Consider the following 23,536-nt stretch of genomic DNA (forward strand, 5'->3'; position numbering starts at 1 on the left):
AACAGGAGCGTGCTGTTACACACTCCGGTACAGTAGGTGTCGGCATACACAGACATGTTGGTTTGCATCCCGCCATTAAATGTAAAAGAAGAAGAAGAAGACCATTCATAAACAACAACAACAGGCACAGCTCGCCAGGGCGAAGGATACTTTTCAACTTAGCATTTCGCCTTCATTGCGACTGGGTTGCCTGTAACAGTTAGCTGTTATTATTTATTTAGTCGTCTGTAGGCCTATATTTATTATTCGGAGTAACGGTAGAAGAAGAAGAAGAAGAGTGTTGCGGGAGCCGCCGCCGCCGTGTGTTGACGTCTGCTTTTTGTTCCAACCGCCGTCCGGCTGACTTGCTGACGGAGCAGACCTGAGATGAGCTGAGGGGAGGAAGGAGCACGTCACGGCAGACTTTGGTAAGGATGGGAGCTAATGCTAGCATGCTGACCGTGCTAAAATGACAGCAGGGGAAGGCATTGTCCAACGTTAAGGCGTGTCATTCAAGCTAGTAGCGTTAGCCTGTGTGTGTGGGTTTCACCTGAATTCAGCCAGGTAACGTAACGTTAATCTACTTACGGTAAAATTGGGAACAAAGGGGAGAACAGAAAGCCGCCATACGGTAAGAACGCTAACGTTACACCCTTTGCTTAAGTTAGCTGAATCATTACAGACTTATATTTGAACTGAATTCCCTCTTCACGTCATCTCTGTGTGTTTCTTAATATCACAGGAGGTGGTTTTGTAAAAAAAAAAAGAAAAAATGCTATCTTTAAGTCAACACCTCACACAGTCCAAATAACTGACCACAGAAACACAGGGTTTGTTTAACGTTACTTTTAGCAGGGGTTTAATTGTGGTGTCACGTGCCTTGTCTGAGGTTATCTGACACCACTGATTCAGTAGGAGCTCCGGTGTAGTCTCCATTACTGTGCTGAGGAAGCTTCATGGTCATATCTGTGTAGGAGTATCACTACTACAGGTAGCAAATGATATTGTTTCTAAGATAAGAAGTGAAATATCCGGTTATTATCAGTGGCGGAATGTACTTTCTGATACTAAAAAAATAATATACTGAGTCTGTTCTTCTCACGCCACTGCTACTCTGCTTCATTTCAGAGAGAAATATTCTACTTTTTACTCCACTTCGTTTAAAATTTTAGTTACTTCACAAATTAAGATTTTTGCACACAAAGTGTATAAAGGCAAGGCAGCTTTATCTGTTGAGCACATTTCAGCAACAGGGCAATTCAAAGTGCTTTACACAAAATCAGTTAAACAGATAAAACACAGGTACAAATAGTTAAAAATCATAAGCATTAAAAACCGGTAAAACACATGAATAGACAGTTAAAAAATAGACACATAAAACACAAGAATAAAAGTTACAGTGCAGCATAAGAAATTTAAAGAAATGAGCAGTCATTTAAAGAAAGGCAGCATCAAAAAGAAAGGTCTTCAGCCTTGATTTAAAAGAACTGAGAGTAGCAGCGGATCTGCAGGTTTCTGGGAGTTTATTCCAGATATGAGGAGCATAGAAACTGAATAAAGAACAATTAAACTACCCAACAACAAAACGGCCTACATGTCCAGCTGAATGGATTAGCTTATTATTAATTTATTGACAGATCTAAAATTCCTTCCTTCCAGTTTCTAAAATGTGAGGATTTCTCTGACATTTTCCTGGTGATACTTACAGCCTTTGACTTAAAGGGGCAATATGTAATACTCACAGCTAGCGTTTTAAAGTAGGTACTGGAGTCCAAATTTAAGATGCTGTAGAGACTCGTCTCCCACCGCCCACTCCTCCCCAGAATCAAAGGTCATGGGGGTTGCCAGGTTGAGAAAGCAGCATCCCCAACAACGCTAGATGCTAGTCTCACATAGCTAGATATTGCGCCACAGCGCGGCAGAGGAGCTAACGCTGGTTATGTTGACAGTCATACACTTTCTTTCTTTCTTGTAGGGTTTGGAATCACCAGACGCCTCCCGATGCAACATCATCACGATATTTATTCCACGATACGATATTCTTACGATTTTAAACATATTGCAATATTCTGTGATATAATGCAATTTATTACCTTTTTCCCCAAATTCAAATTTTTCCCTATTTCAAACGATGTCCCTAAATGGAAACTTTGTCAATATCTGTTTTATCTAAAAAGAAACATTTCTCTGTGTGTTCATATCACTTCAATGTTATTGCTGCAGAATGGGACAAACTGACCAACACACATATATAATAATAGATCAATACTTGGCGCCTGTGTATCGATACAGTATTGCCACTGAAAAAATCGCAATACTATGCTGTATCGAAAAGGAGAAAATACTGGCATTAGCAATGCAAAAAGATAGTAATTCAACTTTGTTTCCCTAAGATCTGGTGACATTAGGGTTATTTTTGGATCTAATACAGTAATCATATATCATATTGTACCTTAAGTTTCATTTTCAATGCAGGACTTTTACTACTTTAATACAGAGTATTTTTTTACAATGGGGTATCAGTACTTTTACTTTCAGTATAACTTTCAGTTGGTGTAGATTCTAGCGCCCCCTTTGGACTACAGCGGTAGTGTTCTTACCCCACCTGCTGTCCTGAAGCTCTTTTCTTTACCCTGCTGTGTTGCCCACTGTACATCACTGAGTTAGTGTTACCCCAAGGTCATATTGACAGAAAGTCATTTATTTACAATAAGAGAATAAGTTATAGATGCATTGTGTTATTTCCAGTGTAGCATACGGTAACTTCGATAAACCTGGTACCTCTGTCACTGTGTCACGAGCCAGAGCATTAAGAGGTTGTTGTAGCAACCAACGTAATAATAACTTTATACAGCGCATTTCATGAACCCCACGGGGGCTTTACACAAGTAACATGACAGGGGGAGAAAAAGAAAATAGTAGGCCAACACAAACCCACATTTTGTTTTATTCCCTTCACGATTTCAGCTGATATTAATTTTACATGGTGCATATTCCTGAATGAATATGACTAATCAGATCTCAACAGAGCAAATTTGCGGTCATGTAATAGTCCATGGAGGACTGGGTGTTAGTCGAGGCCAAGCTCATTTATATCCCTGGGCCAGGTTTATTTGGTTTAATCAGGTTTTATCTGTATGAAAATCGGCTTCCAGAGATTTGGAACTTGCTTAAGACAAATACCCAGCAGACACAATATTCACTGTAATGGCTTAGCCAAGTCTCTACAGGTTGGGGTAGGGTTGGGGGGGGGGGGGGGGGGGGGGGGGGGGGGGGGGGGGGTAGAGCAAGGGTCAAGTGAGAGAGTGACGTCAATTAGCTTTGGAGCAAGTATTGACTGTTCTTTGAAAAATGGCAAAAAACATGCACATATTGGTCACAGTTGCATTCATGGATGTTGATTAAATAGTGACATAATTGCATTTTGTACTATGTCTGCTTCACTTTTTTCATGTTAATCATAACATGTGTGCCCTTACCAGTCACAGTTTAGACCTTTAAAATGTACTGCTTTTTATAAAGAGATTAAATAATATTGAGCAGAATTGAGTTTAGCCTAACGAACCGCCCCTCCACAACAGTCCCTGTTTTTCATGTGGCCCCCTGGGAAAATTAATTTCCCACCCCTGCTCAAGAGTCATAGTGGAAGAAACAAAGTGCGTCCCCTGTTCTTTCTGACCACCGTGGTATATCAGGAGAAGTTAACCCTCTCCTTGACTTCATGTTGTTTATGGAGACGGAGAACCAGGAAATGAGTCGGGGGAGGGGGGGAAATGCCATGACGTTCATTGCCGTGATGTTACATTTTTTTGAGAGGTGCACGTCCGGCTACGGCTTGTCTCCTCGTACCTACACACGTAGCCACGGCATAGACTTTACTCAGAAGTATAAATCCCGCTTTAGCAGGAAGGAAGGAAAAAAACTGGCATGTATCCATTTTGAGTTCAATTTAAATGTAAATGTTGATACTTTTAATAATGCAGGGAACCTTGTACAACTGTACAATCTCTTTCGTATCCAAGCAAAATTGGTTTGGCAACTGAAATATCCCAAATCAGCATTGAATCGGAAATGTAATCAAATCAGGACCTTGTGAATCGATTTGGGAAATGAGTGGCGGTACACAGTCCTAGTTAGCTGTTATGTACATATATTGCACTTCGCACATAATGTTTTATGGTTGCCGTGTGACAGTCACTGATTAGATTTTACAACATGTTTTCCTCCCAGTCAGGTGATGAGAGTTGAGGGGCTGTAGCTAAATGTCAGCGGTCATGGAGGACGACGACAGCCGGCCTCTGCTGAGCTCCGAGCAGACCGGAGAGAGCTACTCAATCAGAGGCTCCACAGACTCCCCCGACTTCAAGGCTAAAAGGTAGATCACACTGAAACACTACACCAATCAATGTACAGTACTTACTAGCACTACAGTATGCTTGTGTGCACGTGACAGAGAACAATCAGTCTCTCCTGTGCAGTTGCACACAGGTTGATGTTCTACAGTCCACATCCTCTACATGAAATGGTTCCATGCATTTACTGGCACACTCAGAGTGGATGCAGAGCCACATACCTGACAACTGGATTGGATTTTATCATATTCATGATCTTTCGGGCGTTGATAAAGTTGATCATGCAGAACACAAAGCAGCAGACCTAGCAGATTTTGATCAGGCCCGCATATCAATTTAGGTTTTCAAATAACTTTCTTCCCAGTCTTTGTTGCTTTTTCTGGTTTGTGTGACTTTTGACTAGGCTTTTTAGAAGTTTTAGCCAATTTCTCAGCCTTTTTTTAGTGCTTGTTTTTGCCACTTTTCTCTATGCTTTTCTGAAGGTTTTTTTCCCTAGGTTTTTTTTTTTTTTTTTTAAACACTTTATTTGTACATTTCCAGTTATCACATAAAGCAATCATATTCTTTATTTTACAAATGACCATAGAAAAAACAATCCTAACAAGAGAAGGACAAAGACAGACCAAACACAAAATCAACCTGACAGACTTGTCCCAGACAACAGAGGGACAAAAGATTAATAAAAAAGAAAAGGAAAAAAAAAAAGAGCACCTAACATTCTTTATTGAAGGACTGACCCAGGGCATGTGTAAACCTGCAGAGTTCCGGGTTCAGACCAGGTAAATTGCTCACATAAGTAATCAGAGGGTCCCAGGTTTTGTAGAATCTGTTGATGGAACCGTTGAGGTTACATCAGATTTTTTTCCAGTTTAACATTCTGCATAAAGTCCCTAATCCACTGGTGGTGTGATGGAGGAGTAGCAGCTTTCCATTTAAATAAAAGGAAGTGTCTAGCTAATAAGGAGGAAAAGGCAATGACCCTCTGCAAATGAGCAGGGGAACAGATCGTGTTGAATCAGAAAACAAACCAAAAACAGCAACCAAGGGAGAAGGTGAGAGGTTTAAGCATTAGAGATGACTTCAAAAAAGGAACAAGCTTTGGACAAGACCAGAACATAAGATAGGAAGTAACTGGCGTCTGTTTACATCAATCGCATAATGAGTCTACGTTTGGAAATATTCTCGTTAATTTGGCTTTTGAGACATGCAACCTGTCCGAACTGGATCTTTGCGGCGTGGAGCTTCTTTTTGGACTCAGAGAAAGCTGTGCGTCGTTTGTTGACATCCGGACTGTAGTAAGATGCAGGAAAGATGTGAAATCTTGATCCATTGAAGGAGAGCGGGCCCTTCTGTCTGGCAAGGCGTAGGATCAACTCTTTGGATTGAAAGTGATGGAGCTTGACAATGGATGGCTGTGGTCTATTGTCGCCACCTACTGGTTTTGGGGCCAAACTCCTATGGGCTCTATCCACCTCAGGTGGCTTCTCAAAACTGTCCCCAAGCACATCTGTGAGTAGTTTGGTGATGAATTCTGCTGGTCCTGGGCCCTCCGCATTTTCTGATATTGCCACAATGCGTATATTCAGCCGTCTAGTGTAGTCTTCTAAGTACGCCACCTTCTCCCTCAAAGCATTGTTATCTTTAACCAGCGAAGTTTAGTAAGTTTCCATGTTGCTCAGCCTCTTGTCAAAGTGTCAAATTTGCGAGTCACACCAACTTCACAGTGATTGGTTGAATTTGTGTGAGTTGTTGCGATAGCGACATCGCAAAATCCTGGAGGGACTGTCTCTTACAAGCTTTATAGCGACGCTGGCCAATGATATCATCCCTGTGGTAGTCATTTCTAAACCATTAGTCATGGGTTGATGGTTCCTTCTGCGCTACTTTGGGCGGGAGTGCAATACATTTTGATAGTTTCATATCATCACGAAAGATACAGATACTCAAGAATGGGCAGAGAGTCAATACTAAATCAACAATATAAGACAAAATGTGGAATTACTTTACTCGAATGTTGTATTTCCTACCATGTCCACATACAATAAGTAAATTTTATATGGAAGTATCTGGATTATTATCATAATATGAATAAGGTGTGTGTGTGTGTGTGTGTGTGTGTGTGTGTGTGTGTGTGTGTGTGTGGGGTGTGTGTGTGTGTGTGTGTGTGTGTGTGTGTGTGTGTGTGTGTGTGTGTGCAGTGTGTGGGGGTGTGTTGTTGTGTGTGGTGGGTCGTGGTGGACGTGTGTGTCCGTGTGTGTCCGTGTGTGTCCGTGTCCGTGTCCGTCCTTGGCACCAGCCTAGTATTAACAGTTTGTGAATTTTAATCCACTTAGGTATTTCACAGTGACCAACTAGCTTTCTAGCACATAAAGCATCACAAACGTGAATGCAATTTCCAGTAAGTCACACATGTATGTTTGTTTTAATGAAAATGATTTGACAGATGGAATATTGCTAGGAATGTCATTATTTTTGTTTGCTTCTTCTAGGCCCTTCCACGTAGAGCCCAGGAATATCGTAGGTGATGACCCGCAGGAGAGAGTCTCTGCAGAGGCCGCCATCCTCAACAGCAGAGTCCATTACTACAGCAGACTGACCGCCTCCTCTGATAGACTGCTAGTAGGTTGCATCACTACCTAGTACGGTGTTATAGCACAATGCACTAAGTACCTACACAAAGGGTAATAATCACGTTGTTCTAAATGATCTTTTCTAAAGCCAAAATGTTTCCAGATGATGGACACTGCGTTTTTTTGGGAACAAGTTGCTCAGTTGACTTGGACTTGGCTTTTTAGTTACCCTTCTTTATGCTTTACATGCATTTGACTGGGTTGGGCAAAGTCACGTGACTACACATGCGGTAGGATGTTTTTAAGGAGAAAGTAGGCTTATCAATAGGATTAAATTATCAAAAATACGTCAAACAGTCAATGTTACATGTTTGATTAATCATCCAGCCCTACCTACACATGAACAGGATCAATGGAGATAGATTGTACCCAACCCCAAAAAATGGCATGTTACTAACAGTTGTGGCCAGAGACGTTAAAAACCCCAGGTGAATATTGGAGAGGTTTTTGAAAGATGGAGACAGTTTTGAGCCCAAAAGGATGCCGAGTTGGCTAATTTACAATTGTTGCTGTAATTCTACGCCAATACACTGTTCAGTCGGGTGGAGAGGACGGCGAGGTAGTGTTATTTTTAGCCGTTCCTACTATAATTCTAACCAGAGGAAGTGTGTCTGTCCATCGGGTGGAGACGACAGCGAGGTAGTTGTGTTTTTAGCCGTTTCTCCATAATTCTAAGCCAAACAAAGTGAGAATGTCCTTTTGTAAGCACGGGCTTCTAAGACTGTCCTAATATAGCAAGCATCTAACGTTAGCTACTCCGCTGTGGAGTAATGTCTAGCTATGTGAGACACGCGTCTAGCAACATTGTTGAGGATGCTACGGTCTCAGCCTGGCAACCAACATCTCTGGGGGGGAGGGGGCGGGGGAGACAACTTTCTCCAGTATTTTGAATTTGTACTGCAGTAATAATTTTAAATACTATTACATATTACACCTTTAGCTCTTTCTGTCCGATGGGATATAAATATCACAATTGCCTACCTTCTTTTATAAAGGTAGTTTAAAGTAGAGTAGCTCATTCTGTCATGTGGGAAATATTAGTAATAATGGCCCACCATCTCTATAGATGTATGTCTCAAAATATGGACTTAGTATCTCAACATAATGAGAAAGTATCTCAAATGAATGAAACAAATATTGATTTAATATTTCAAAATGATGAGAAACTTTCTCATATCTTGAGTATCTCAAAATATGAAAGTAGATCTACAATTCCAGAAGGGAGACCCCTGAAGCATGTGGAAAGATCTAACAACCATGACAGATTACAAGCCCACCCCCTCCTCTGAGCTAAACAATTTTGGTTGCTTTGAAGCCAAAAAGTTGACACGACTGAACCAGGGGTTAATGGGTGGGTCTCACCTCTCACCATATCTCCACTGGTAATAATGTCAGGAGAAGGTTCAAGATTGCGAATACCAAGAAAGCAGCAGGACCTGACAGTCTCAGGGAGCGGGTCCTCCAACTATGTGCTGACCAACAAGATACCTGGTATTCACAATGATATTCAACCTGTCACTGGCTCAGTGTGTCATAACCACGCGCTTCAAGATGTCCACCCTCATTCCTGTGCCCGGAGTGGCGAACCTAGAACATTTAACGCCCTAGATAACCCCCTCCTGGTCTCCCTCCCATTCATACAGTTGTTCCCCGGAGCCCAGCTCTTTATCCCCCGCCCCTTTAAAGCAACCTTTAGACTCAAGCACAATGGGATGAAAACAATCATTGAAGCAATTATTTACATTTTGATCATTTATATGACATCAAATATTATCTTATAGTTAATGTAGAAATAATTGTAACACATCCTAATGCACACATTTCTTCAATTTTGTAAATTTAGTTCATAGAATGAGAGCTGTTTATGCACATATATAGTATTCATTTTGTTATTACAGTACACACCCCTCACAAAGCCGTGAGGTTGGCATTCAGTTTCATCCTGTTTCAAGAAAGGTTTTAAAAAGTCTAGTAGAACCCTGAGGGTACCCGTTAGTAAGTAATCCGCACAAATAAACAACTTAGCCAATAATAAACCATAATATTAAATAATCTGGTTTATTTATTCTATTGACACACACCAGTAAATCAAGCTTCAGTTCTGCAAAGAAAGTGTCAGTATGTTTATTTACCACTAGGTGGAGCCATAACACATCTCAGCAGCTGTTCCAACCAGGAAGTCTCAAGTTACCCTCAACCGAAGACCATGTTGAGCTTGTTTCAAGTTTAAGTTAGTCCTTAAAATTCACATGAATGAAACTTATAACAGGATTTAACTAAAGTATAAAAATAATGATACACATGTTTTAAATACAGTATATACACATACTGTGTAGTGTGCAAAGCAACAAAAAAAAAAAAAAAGAACAACTCTAGTTGTTAATTGAAGAACTAATTACACTCACTGGCCCAGTCCCAAAGTGAGCCCTGAGGACTAAAGACTCCCAGACTTAACTGATCTCAGGTGCTAAGTGAGTGTGTGAGGCCACATGGGCTCCGATAGGTAGAAATGGGATTGGGACAGTACTTCACAAAATCACATCTTACCTTGGCGACGTTTAATAACAAAGATGTTACTGACACTTTGAGTATTTTCATTTTAAGTTTGTTGCTTTCCACACGGCCAAGGCCCTTGAGACGCCTGCCTGATTCCACATTTATTAAAACTCTTGTTTTACGAGCTGGACAACAGGTCCGGCTGCTCCGTGGTCGTGAGGCGTGCTGCTGTCTACTTTGGTAATTTCATGATTTTCCCATGGTCTCAACAATAAACGCATTGAACTCTGGGTAATTCCCTTTGGTGAAGTGTGCCTTGACGCAGACTCGCGGTAAAGGCTTGGTAAGTGTGTACTCACACCCTCACGGCCTTTGAAATTCGACATTGGGACAACCCTAAGCCCGTATGAATTTCCCACCCATTGGGACTGGGCCTCCCCTATCATCACACTTCTACAGTGCAATCGGACTGGCCTTCCTCGCTGCTAGGTCATCCTTGTAGTTAATGCTGATTACAGACAAACCACTGAGGCATTCTTGAGGTTTTTATGCGTTTTAACTTTAAAATAATCCTCTCAGCTTCTTGAACTGTTACTGGTAGAGTGTGCTATTGTGGTAAACTATATTTCGTAAGAATTGTTTTCTTGCCTCTGTATATTAAACAACCATAATGTGAACTTAAAGCCTTTAATTTTTCATACATGCTCATGTTACCGTACCTGTGAGGATTTATGTTTAGCATCTGGCTGTTCTTTTCTTCTTCTTCTTCAGAGTCCTCCAAACCATGTGATCCCCCGGCAAGAGGAGCTCTACATCTACAGCCCACTGGGGACAGCTTTCAAGGTGAAAGGCAGCGACCACTCCTCTAAAAACCCCAGTATCATCACCATGTAAGCCCTGTTAGCTAAACTGTTTAATCAGTCAGTAAATGAACCTGAGCTAAATGCTCTCTTGAATGCTTTGATTATCACCTTGCTTTTCTCTCCTCACAGATTTGCTATATGGAACACAATGATGGGCACATCGATACTAAGCATACCTTGGGGTATAAAGCAGGTGATTCGCTTTATTCCACATACTTCAAGTCCTTGGCTCGTTCAAAGCCACATCTGAAGTGACTTCCTTTGCATCATTGCTCATTACATTTGACTACAGGACAAAAGAGAAATCTGAAAAGCCATTGTTGTCTTTGTCCCTTTAGGCTGGTTTCACTCTGGGGATCCTCATCCTCATCTTCACAGGCCTGCTGATGCTCTACTGTTGTTACATTGCTCTCAAATCACCAAAGGCAATACGTAAGTCCAGCTACACTTAGAATAAATGATTCTGCTAATGGTGGCTTACAAGTTTTAGTGCAGAAATTATCCTTTTTAAAGTTTTGAAAATTGATTAGATTATGTTTCTGATTTAAAAAAAACAATGTTTTTCAATCATTTCATAGACTTGAGTGTCATTATTTTGGATACTAGCGCGGCAATTTTCCCTTTACTTTGTGTTTTCTTAAGTGCTGTCGGTTAAACGTGTTATTAATGGTGTTAATGCAAACCCATTTTAATGGCGTCAGTTTTTTTATATGGGGAGATTAATGTTCTTTTTGGCCTAGAAAGCTTTTTAGTTTTTTCAGATGCTCACATGCAGCAACTAGTAATGTTAGAAGAACTACAACACCCACCGGAACTAGCTAGACCGGAAACAAAACAACATACGACATTTTGGCTTTAAGGTGGCCACAGAGTATTTTTTGAGAACATTTTGAGTAAAATAGAATAGATGGGTGATTAATTGCGAGTTAACTATGACATTAATGCGATTAATCACGTTTATATATTTGATTGTTTGACAGCACTAGTTTTCTTCTCTTTTTCATTTTTGAGATAGTCATTCATTTCTAGAAAATGCTTAAAACAAGAGTAACTGTACTGGGAATATGCAACTGTACCTAGTACAATGATGACTGTGAAAGTAACTAACTGATATTATAAGCCCTTGTGAAGTCCTCAGGTCCAAGCACTAACTCTATTGTATTTGCTGTGTTATTTATTCTTTGTTCTCTGTGTGGAAGAAATATTCATAGCTATGTTTTTTTTTCTTTCAAGGAGTAACTTTGTAGATTTCTCGTATTTGGTGTGAGATTTGTTTTAGGTGTCTCATACCAAAAGTGTTAGCGCATTTAGTTGTCAAAAACTTTACAGGGTACTTTTAAATAATCTGCTTCTATCACTGAGCTTCTGCACAAAATGCCATGTATTCTAGTTATCTATAGTATATATGCTCATACATTACACTCGGGTTGGTTCAGGAGTTTCTTTCTACAGTAATATCAAAACCGTAAACAAAAAACCTCAACATATACAGTACATTTTTATTTTTATATTTTAGGATTGAAGTATATTTTAGAGAACTTCAATAGTAAACACTCGTGAATGAGTTGCAAAATGATTTCTTGAGATTAGGGGTGTGATGATTTAAATTTTAAATTGTAAATTGATGAAATGAGCTTTCGATTTGGAAAATATATTCTCTATCAAACCTTGCCTACACATGGTAGCTTACCGGCTGGTAGCAGTCAGCTAAAGACACAGTCAGTGCTAAAATTAAATGTTTAAATCCATATTTGATTAAAAAAAATGCATTTAATTTCCTCTAGGAGGTGTTTGCCATGAGTGTCTTTTGTCTACATGTTCCTACAGAGGAGCTTGCTGGTTTGATGTTTCTCCTTGGAAATTGTACTTGGCTCCTGTAGGTTTTAATGTTGTGATGTGTTTTATCTTGGACCTATTGGACCTACTTATGATCTGAATATACTCCCATCCACACACAGCAGGGTAAGGACTGCTAATTCTGAAAGCAAAAGGCTGCAGGGAAAACTAATGACTCTGTCTCGACTCTGATTGTGGATGATTCGCTCTAAACCATGTTAAAGGCATGAGCATTGAGAAAACTAAAATGTACCCAAAGATATGGTCTGTGACATGACAGAAAGATTTCCACATGTATTTATTTTCTGTGTTCTGTCCAGGGGGTGTGGACACATCTGACTGGGAATTCCCCGATGTTTGTAGTTTCTACTTTGGCAAGTTTGGCAAGTGGTCCAGCTTGTTCTTCTCGATGGTGTCACTTATTGGAGCCATGGTGGTTTACTGGGTCCTCATGTCCAATTTCCTCTACAACACCGGACAGTTCATCTACAGTAAGTCCCAATATCACCTAAACATGTAGTTCAGTTTGCTTTATTACAAAGACAACTCAGCACTTTAAAGCCAACACTCATCCGTAAGTGTCTGACATGCATCTTAACACCTGGCACTCTCTGGGTAATGTACCATGGACACTGCGGTCTGTACAGTGTGTCTGGTTTTTGCTTCAAATTACCTGAAACTGCATTGTAGGGTTGGGTACCAAAACCCGGACCAAATGACAACATGGATTTTGGTGCCCCATTTTGGTTCCACACCTGTGCTGTTGTTTTAGCACCCATGTCCCCAAAAAAATCCCCAAAATTCCCAACTCTACTGTGCAACAACATGGCTGATGTTTGCATGTAATTCCAGTTGTCTGCCTTGCCATATGCTCATTATTGACTTCGTTATGGCTTTCATTTTTAATTTGTTTTTTTGACCGGGACGGTGTTGATAAATCAACAGCAAAGTAACTTAATGAGACAGAGTTAGCTCAACAGACTAACTTTCATCTGGCCAGTTTTAGAATGGCAACCAAAAAAAATAAAGAAATTGACTTATTACTGTCAACTTTAAAGGTTAAGTTAGTAAAATTTGGCTCTATAGTAACATTTTGCCATGATACAAATATAATAATTTTGTATCTAATGTAAGGTTTTAAGCAGATCAAACTTCTCACTCATCAGGTCACAGTCCTTTGAGCAAGATGAGGCTTGGTGTGAGAATAATGTTCAGTACACTTTGTCCCTATTTAAGCTGACAGATACAGGAAGGCAAGAGACAATGACAACAAAGGATATTTGCACAATCTTAGAAAATGATTTTTTTTTTTATTGAGCTGACATTCGATAGATTGCATTAAGAATTACAGTAGCTAGCAAGCTGACATCACTACATCATAGGTTATTTATCTGTTCTGCAAATATAATGGAATTACACATCGGTATTGGCCTTTTTTAGAGTCCAAACTTCTTTTGACATTTCAAATTCTGCACCGAAGTTCACTCTAAAGATGATTCACCAAATGCAGAGCAAGATGGTGGTCGGGAGTAAAGATTGTTGGCTCTGTCTTTCGAGAGAAAGTGTAATCATAGCAATGTTGAAATGACACATCAGCTTATAGATAATGGTTATTTAGTGCAGAGATGGTGTTATTAGTGGTTCTTCCACTAAAATATGCAAGAAGCGCTTTGAACTGATGGTTTCCTCTCCTGTCTACAGACTATGCTCACAATGTCAACATGTCAGATTCAGAGTTTGGAACCAACGGCTCAGATAAAGGTGAGTCCCTGACCCTATTCAACTTTCAACTTCAGACACATTGGGATAATTTGGTCTTCAATTCCCATCAATGTCAGAATTTGACAAATTGTGCTAGCAGGATGGTTGTGAAATAGAGGGTACACTCATGCACTTATTGTCGTACTGTCTGCTTGTTAAACAGTTTTGGTCCGACTTTGTTGAAGACCTGTCATGTTCTTCTAGAATTGTTGTCAAGCGTTTCCCGAATACTTGTATATTAGGCAAAATTGTACAAAATGTTCATTCAATTTTTTATCTGCCAAATGGATTGTTCTATTAAATTGGAAAGAATGCAAACACAACTGTTTCAACCTGGAGTACTGGCACAATGACCTTTTGGACTTGTGCGATAGGTCAATGTCACTCAACGTCCCTGGATCTTTATTTGATCAAGTCTTGACAAACAAAGTATCAGCTCTGTCTAACTTCTGTCTGGTTGTAAAACCAACTATATAGAGGTTACAAAGAGCTACATTAGAAAACAATGTTACTAGTAATAATAACAATAATGGTACTGTGGGTGTGCAGGACAAACGAGATGGAGAAGTGAAATCAGGTTAAGTCTGTTTACTCCCACTTATTAAAAACAGCTTCAGGTAACACAGGTAAAACTCACAGTACTGCCAATAAGCTCAAATAGTTTCCCATAAAAAGGAGCTGCAGTCTCTAGTGACTGTCTGTATTGTGGATTGTCAGAATCTGTGGTATCCACAGATACCACAGATTCTGTGAAATATTCTGCAACTTCATGTCTAGACTGCACAATTCTTAAAAATGACTAGTAATAATGACTAATGATAATCTCAATGCTTTGTTGATGTGATCCCCAGTCATCTGTCCATACCCAAACACTGTCCCTGGAGGGAACCATACCATGAGAACGCTATTCATCGGTGACAGTGGAAATGGCACTTCTGATGGCAGCTCTTTTCAACACTGGTGGAGCAAAACCAACACCATACCCCTCTACCTTATCGTCATGCTGCTGCCGCTGCTCTGCTTCCGCTCAGCCGCCTTCTTCGCACGGTTTACTTTCTTGGGTAAGATGGGGAGAGAGCAATGACATGGAGAGTGGGTAACCGTGTTTGGGATAAGTCAGAAGGCGTGCGCATTACCTTAATTAAAAGCAGTTTTTTTAAACTCACAGTTGAGTTTTGAAACATCAGTGACCTAGGGGAGCTGCTCTAAAAATCACAGTGGGCTTCTTTAGGTCTTTGGTTGTCTTTGAATCCTAGCTAAAGATTAAAACCCCTTTAATTGATGTTTGTCGGCCAGGTAGTTGCCAGTGTGTTGGACTTATTGATGTTTTACTTCAGTTTAAAATAACCTAATGTCTGACTGCAGGTGTATGAGGTAACCAAGTAGCTAAATTAGAGGGCAATGATATGAGAAAGAAATCAAATATCACAATATTTTTTTACCAAATACGTCAATGTCGATATTGTAGGGTTGACTATTGGTGCTTCCACAAAATATAAACCCAATAACAGTTTGGATTAAAAAAATCACCAATAGTGTGGATACAATGACTAAATGGGTAAAAGCAAATAATACAACAGCTGTCTGGTAAGTTCAGAAAATGACTTCACTTTACTGTAATGCAGCCTTTACAACCTGGAAAACACAATGCGTGTCATTTCACGGTATTACGGCATCCAGAATTTAAGAGGTTATTTAGCTTTATACATCGATGTCTATATAATTTTGATACATTGCCGGGCCAAGCACATTCATTTTCAGAGGTTTATGTCTGGAGTCAAAATCCCATCTGGTTATTAGTTTGTTACCAAAAGGCCTGTCTTTCTTCCCTTACATTTAAATATTACAAATTGTGGAGTCCTTCTTAGCTCTGAAATATGTTCATGTGTTGTCCTTTTTTTGCAAGTTCAAGAGGTTTTGTGATTACAATCACTTCTCTGTAAGTAAAATACAGTATGTTTTTATTTTTACATTTTGACTCATTAGGTTACAGCTATGTATGTATATACAGTATTTAAAGTTTTGTAATATACAGTGAGATTCCAGCACAGGTGTGTCAGTTGGACATACAGTGGTGCTCAAAAGTTTACATACACATGCTTAAGTTGACTAAAAAGAGGAATAAAAAAATCATGTTTTGGAAATTTATTTTAATACCTAAATTAAAAAATGAGGTAAAATCCAACCTTTAAGGACACCAATTTTCTTTGTGAATGAATAACGTATTGTAAATAAATAAATGTTCTTATTTAAAATACAGGGGTCATAAGTATACATACCCCTATGTTAAATTCCCATAGAGGCAGGCAGATTTTTATTATTAAAGGCCAGTTATTTCCTGGATTCAGGATATTATGCATCCTGATAAAGTTCCCTTGGCCTTTAGAATTAAAATAGCCCCACATCCTCACATACTCTTCACCATGCTTAGAGATAGGCATGGGATACTTTCTATAAAATCATCTCTCAATGCAAATCAAACCAGGTATTAGTCTAACTGAAATAAAACCATGCCTATCTCTAAGCATGGTGAAGAGTATGTGATGATGTGGGGCTATTTTAATTCTAAAGGCCAAGGGAACTTTATCAGGATGCATAATATCCTGAATCCAGGAAATAACTGGCCTTTAATAATAAAAATCTGCCTGCCTCTATGGGAATTTAACATAGGGGTATGTATACTTATGACCCCTGTATTTTAAATAAGAACATTTATTTATTTACAATACGTTATTCATTCACAAAGAAAATTGGTGTCCTTAAAGGTTGGATTTTACCTCATTTTTTAATTTAGGTATTAAAATAAATTTCCAAAACATGATTTTTTTATTCCTCTTTTTAGTCAACTTAAGCATGTGTATGTAAACTTTTGAGCACCACTGTATATACCTCAGGTTTAGCATTCATTAAGGAAATTTCACTTTGTTGAATAATAAATAAGAGGCCTTAACTTATTGATTCAATGAGTTAATTCCAACTTTCCCTGCTGGTGCTACGGTCTCTCACAGTGGACATACTCCGGCGCTGATCAGCTGTTCTTATCTCGGGACAGTTCAACTTTTCTTGTAAAGATGCTGTGGGCTGTTTTATTCATCCATCCATTGTTGTGTCCTTCTGTCTCCAGGCACCATATCAGTGGTCTACCTGATTGTGCTGGTAACCATTAAAGCTGTCCACCTTGGCTTCCACCTAGAGTTCCACTGGTTTTACACAAACCAGTTCTATGTCGCAGGTAAGCCTCTTGCAGATTTGAATGCTTATTTATTCATCTTTCCACAGCAAGTCACATGGACCTATTATTAGACATAGCTCTAGCTAACTGTAGTCCGATTATATACGAGGATATTGATTCTATATATATCATATAAGCAGAATTGCTTTATGGATTTTTATATGATTATTGCATCAATCTGGTTGGATAGGTATCAATTCTGGTGGATTAGCATAAGGAGACATTATACGTAATCACTATATTATCTTTTCTAAATTTCTCAATAGGTCTTTTGAAAATGGTACTATATTATTATATTAATCAAGAGCGTGGTATAAATTGAGATATTGTAGTTCGCTGATCAGAGTTTACATTGGTGAGTTTATTAAGTGTTTTTGGCCTTCTGGCACAGGGATGGTGATGTGCTCAGTCCTTTGGTTGATGACCAACTCTGCCATGCAGTTTGATATTATTAGTTTTATTAATAACCTTCTTTACCCTTTCTCAAGCTCCGCCATCTTGCCAAAATTTTCTCTGTACTGTATGTATTGAATAAACACAGAGATTGATACACAATTGAGAGTGAATCCTGCCAAATGTATGTTACTTTAGAAAGAAAAGTGAATATTGTATATGTGTAGGGCCTAAAAGGATCTGAATTCAAAAGTATAATTACATAGCGAGGTTACAGTTAGTAGGATAGACTTTAATAATTCCACACTGGGGAAAATCCTGTGCTACAGCAGCTCAAAAGATTTTTTTTAAGAATCAGAATAACATAAATACACATTAAGTAGACATATTAGAAAAATATACATAAAGTACTGTATAAGAAATAGAAAACAGTTAATTATAATAATAATAATAATAATAATAACAGTAGTAGTTATAATACAAACATTTTTACACAATAAACACCCTATATATAAACAGACATTTAAACAGATATATAGATAAGTAAAGTGTGGATGAATAGAAATTACATATTGTACAGTAACAGAGGTAACAGAGTAATAAATAAATATGCATGGTGCAGAAGATTGTCCAGTGATGGCTCATATTGCTGTAACAGCTAGCAGTGCTGCATTAGCTACAGGCATTACAAGACTTACACTTCACAAAACAATATTATAAATACCTTTTTTATTTTTATATATTTGGAAACCACAAACGGCAACAAACAACACACTGCTACTGTAAACGCTCAAAACAATATCTAAGAGAAGTGTTTCCAGTAAGAGTTTTCTAGCAAACTTTGCAACCACTAGGGGAGCACGCATGTAGATTATATATTATATTTAAATATATAACTTCTGTCTTGTTCTCGGTTCTTTCAGAGTTCAGACTGCTCTTCCCTCAGTTCACTGGTGTCCTCACTCTGGCCTTCTTCATTCACAACTGCATCATCACGTTGATGAAGAACAACAGACACCAAGAGAACAATGTGAGCCTCCAGCTTCACATACTACAAACATGCATTTATCATCTACTAATCTGGGGACTTTCCTCAGATAGCACAGCTCACTCACTCTTTCTCGTTGTTATTCTGAGTAAATTATGTGAGTCTTAGTCAGCGCCTTTAATGTCCAATTCAGAAACAGGAAAAAAGTGTCAAATAAAATATCAAATATCATAAATTTGGGTGGCAGTAGTTCAGTTCGTGGGGGGTTGGGATTTGGAGGGTCGCTGGTTCAAGTTCCCGTACGGACCAATGTACGGAGTGTGGACTGGTAGCTGGAGACGTGCAGGTTAACTTCCTGGACACTGCCAGGTTGCCCTTGAGTAAGGCACCAAACTGCTCGGGGCGCTCATCCATGTGTTGCCCCCCACTACTCTGACATCTCTCTATGGGTCCTATGCATGAGTGTATTTCAGGCATGTGTGTAACTGCACAAAGTGAAAAATGTCTTATTCTATCAGCTACATCTAGTCACAACATGGTTTATTATTGACCTCAGAAAACTCCGTAAGTACGGTGATGTTGAGCCTGAGGTGAGTGTGTTTTGGTGATTTCAGGTGCGGGACCTGTCTGTGGCTTATCTTCTAGTAGGGCTGACCTATCTCTATGTGGGAGTGCTGATCTTTGCTGCCTTCCCCTCACCTCCTCTCTCCAAGGACTGCATTGAGCCGGTGAGATTAATGCTTTAGTTTTCTTAACTTTTTTTCTTTTCTTCTCTTTTTTTGCCATATAAACTTTACTATATATATACTATAATAACTATAACTTGATTATGGCCAAGAACAAGTGTTTCGTTTTTGGTTCAGACCATAGACTGTATAAAATAATGGACGTAGTATCAGTGATGTCACCTATTGGGTTGTGGACTGCCATCTTGAAGCCAGCGCTTTGCATTTTGGCCGTGGCCAGAATGCCCAGAAGTGTTTGGACGAGAAGGGGCAGCTGGGCAGGATGACGTGGCCATGGCAGGGCATGTTTATCTTCATCCCCTGCTTTAAATGGGACCATCATTTACCAAATGAACATCATGCTGTGTCGAAGAAGACTTGAAACTAGAGATTCAGACCATAAACTCATTATGAAAATGTGTACTGAGGTAATAAATCAAGAGAGAAGTAGGCCCATTTACTCCTAGACTTTTATAGAAACTGAAGCCAAATGCTGCTCTCTGCATCGTTCTTAGGGTCATCATGAGAACACATTTACAAACTGCTAAAAAACAGTTACAAAGATTGCTTGAATTCATATTATGATCAATTGTTACTAGCTTCCCGACAGACATTTGTCAAATAAAACCCCACCCACCCCTTCCACTGCTTTCTTCTCTCCTACAGAACTTCTTAGATAACTTCCCCACCAGTGATGTGATGGTGTTTGTGGCTCGGACCTTCCTGTTGTTCCAGATGATCACAGTCTACCCCCTGCTGGGATACTTGGTGCGGGTCCAGATGATGGGCCAGATCTTCGGCAATCATTACCCCAGGTAGAACTGAGGGATATTATCACTGAAGTTGTTGTTTCAGTGGAAGCAGACCTGCACGGCAGCCTAATGACAATTATAACTTCTTTTTTTATGACCATGTGTTTAAATTTTAACAAACATCTTAAAGTATCGTAAAATATTACTAGCCTAAAATTTAGCCTGAATGACAGTTTTGTTACCTCTCCATTTAAGTAGTACATTATTCATTGTGACACTAGCTGTGTCCTAACGCACACAGTAGTTGATCCTCCAAATATTTACAGCAGATTTACATGAAAGCAACGGCTATTTTCCACCCAAATCTGCATCTTGACATTTGTTTGAAGCTGAGTGGAATATGCAATCAGTCTGATTTATGGAACCTCCCTCACATACATACTGTATGTAAGGAGAGTTTTCAGCTTTTGTCACTTTTTTTATATAAACCTGCTGCATGTTTCTGGCCACAGTGCATCTTATAAGCATTTGTCACAGATTTGTCTGAATGTTCCTTTGTCTTCATTATGTTGCCAAACAGCTGCTGGACTATTTCACATTCAGGGGTATTCAAAATATATATATATATATATATATATATATATATATATATATATATATATATATATATATATATATATATATATATATATATATATATATATATATATATATATATATATATATATATATATGTGTATATATATATATATATATATATATATATATATATGTGTATGGTTTCTTTTTGAGGCTGGTACAGATAATGAGAAACTGCTCCTAGTCATTTTTTAATCCAGCAGCTAAGGAGCCATAAATTGAATTATTAAAGAATACTGCTTGTAATGTTTAGCCCCATAGTGGAAGAAGGAGGAATGGACTCTGGAGTTCTTCACCTGGTGCCTTGATTTATTTTCTCAGCAGTCACAAGAATATGCAGTATTGCAAGAATGACTTATTGAAAAATAATAGAAAAATAAACAAAACATGAAAACTAAATACTAACTATGGAAATCACTATCACCAACTAATATCAAACAAAATAATAACGAGGCTAAATCAGGCCCTGAATGTTTGGGCCCTAGCAACTGCACTCTTCCTGGCTAAAGTCGTTCTCCCCCAGAGGAGCTTCGGCCTCTTTCCTTTATAGCAGAAGCCAAGACAAACCAAAGTTAATTGGCAATCAATCAAACCCCATTGTGTTAATTCAGCATTCCCAAACCTTTCTGGCTTCATGAATACACCCTATATCAACAATAACATCAAAAATTAAATGTTACATGCTGAACAAGTTTCTCACAACAGAATTCTAGACACTCTGTACACCCCTCTGGCCTGGCTGACACTTGGGCCATTCCAGATCTTCCCCTCTAGAAATTACTCCAGACACTATCACTTCCTGTTTGCCAATTCGACCCCGATCCCTGCATGCAATTAGAACAGGAGAATGAAACTAAATAAATAACTTGAACTGAATTATGTATGTGTTGCTTTTATCCAAACATGATTCCTAGCTGTTTGACAAGTACTGAAATAAAATGACAAACCATGTGTTCATTGATGCAAGCCCACATGCTAATGATAATGCTCACACTAACCGTTCCCTTTTACTGGACATACAAAGGTTAGCTTAGCATGATACCACATGCTACCCCAGATTTACATGAAGGCATGGGCTAGCCCCATGACACTGCCCAAGGCATTTTAAAGTGCAAATTCTGTCTGGGGAGCAAACTCTGTTATAGAGAGACGCTGTTTCTAAATGACTTTTGACGAATATTTGACATTTTTCTACTGTCACAATACATACAGCTATTGTGTTTTTACATTTTAAATTTTATTGAGGTTAACTGCAGCTCAGTGGAAAAAAATAGATTTGATTTCCAGCAGCAGAAAAGCTCTACAGTAGACAGACTGTCTATGTTTACATGCACACCAATATTCCACTATTATTCCAAATAGGACAATATTCTGTATTTATTACAGGTCATGTAAACAGCATAATCCGTGTGGATATTCCAAATAAGGCCTTTTTCTGAATTTAGCATCTTTTGATTGTGATATTCAGGTATGTTTCTAGTTTTAGAGGCATTCTTTGGACATGCATAACCGAAACAAATTGGAATTTACAAAACAGATATGACCATTAAAAAAAAAAATTCAGAATGAGAATAAATCCAGATGAAGTCTGTAACAGTTTTTTTAGCAGTACATTTTCAGTCCTTCAGCATATCTTGTTTTTACATTGTCTCTCTTTAGTTTCCTCCACGTTCTGGTTCTGAACATCTTAATCGTTGGAGCTGGTGTCCTGATGGCCACGTTTTATCCCAATATTGGGTCCATCATAAGGTATCTTTTAACTTCCTTATTCACATATTCTGTAGGAAAGCCAATGGTTCATTAATTGTAATTATTAATTCTAATACAGAGAGAGATTTTTTGTGGTAACATTTTACTTGAAGGTATCTAAATAAGAGTGACCTGACACTGTCATGACACATGAACCCTAACTTGTCATGACAAAAACGGATGACCCTTTCTAAAATAATGTCATCAATGTTTATGACACGTTCATGACCGTTTCATGTCACTCTTATGTACAGCAGGTAGCAGTAAAGTGCAACCCGGATGTTGTTGCAGGAAACAGTCAGCTGTTCCCCAAACTCCTGGGAAGTTCAGAGCTTGTGTTTGGTGTTTTTAAACTTTGTTGTGGCAGAGATAGAGGCAGCATTGTTTCCTGTTTCCTGTACGGGACTCCGCCTCAAACACAGGCTGTGTGAACGCAGCCGTACAGACTTTGCATTTCCTATTTTAGTGCTGTCTTTAGGAAGCCTAAGTTAAATGCACTAGTTTATTATGTAAATGAATCCTACATAAACTGTACTGATGTTAACTCCGTCTCCTTGCAGGTTTTCTGGAGCAACATGTGGCTTGGCTCTAGTGTTTGTCTTCCCTGCCTTAATCCACATGATCTCCCTGAGGAGGCAGGGGCTGCTCCGCTGGCCGTCAGCCGTCTTCCACAGTTTCCTGATCCTGTTGGGCATGGCCAACATGCTGGCTCAGTTCTTCATGTAGAGAAGCAGTCAGACACAGACTCCTAACCAAAACGAAGCAAGGATAACAACAGATGGGATGGAGATTTCACATGGGAATCTCTGAAATTCCATGTAGAATAATAGTGTGTGCATTATCCCATGTATGTGATGGCCACTAAAATAATGCCCAGATGAACATCAGCAACCTCCAACTAACCAGATGTATTATTGATTTCTATGGTATAAAATAGGATGTATTACATATTACACACTTCCAGTAGTTAGGCTGGCTAACACTGGCTGCGCGGCCTGAGCGTGGTGTTTCTGTTGCATGTCAGCTGCAGAGAGAGAGAGAGGGAGATACAATATACATGAAATACTAGGGTAAAATACAAGAACAAATATTTGAATATATATATATATATATAACTTGGGAATGCAAAATGTGCAACTGC

At 39.0% G+C, this 23,536-nt stretch overlaps 1 protein-coding gene across 3 annotated transcripts; it reads left to right on the plus strand.

The window, feature by feature from the left end:
• The first annotated feature begins 107 nt into the window (after window positions 1-107).
• On the plus strand, window positions 108-23,162 carry slc38a9 (solute carrier family 38 member 9). Of its 3 annotated transcripts, none has more exons than XM_032540203.1 (15): window positions 108-407; window positions 4,210-4,354; window positions 6,821-6,950; window positions 10,229-10,347; window positions 10,450-10,513; window positions 10,659-10,755; window positions 12,483-12,647; window positions 13,858-13,917; window positions 14,769-14,978; window positions 17,042-17,149; window positions 18,466-18,572; window positions 19,145-19,258; window positions 19,922-20,070; window positions 22,306-22,395; window positions 22,956-23,162. In XM_032540203.1, exons 2-15 carry the CDS (start codon window positions 4,242-4,244, stop codon window positions 23,119-23,121), a joined length of 1,692 nt encoding a protein of 563 aa, XP_032396094.1. In that variant the 5' UTR covers window positions 108-407; window positions 4,210-4,241; the 3' UTR covers window positions 23,122-23,162. The 3 variants fall into 3 exon arrangements, with proteins under 3 accessions (XP_032396094.1, XP_032396092.1, XP_032396093.1); XM_032540201.1 differs by having other exon boundaries at window positions 10,659-10,752; window positions 12,477-12,647; XM_032540202.1 differs by having other exon boundaries at window positions 403-610; window positions 10,659-10,752; window positions 12,477-12,647.
• Window positions 23,163-23,536: the final 374 nt, after the last annotated feature.

This window comes from Etheostoma spectabile, chromosome 16, assembly GCF_008692095.1.
Source record: "Etheostoma spectabile isolate EspeVRDwgs_2016 chromosome 16, UIUC_Espe_1.0, whole genome shotgun sequence".
NCBI lineage: Eukaryota > Metazoa > Chordata > Actinopteri > Perciformes > Percidae > Etheostoma > Etheostoma spectabile.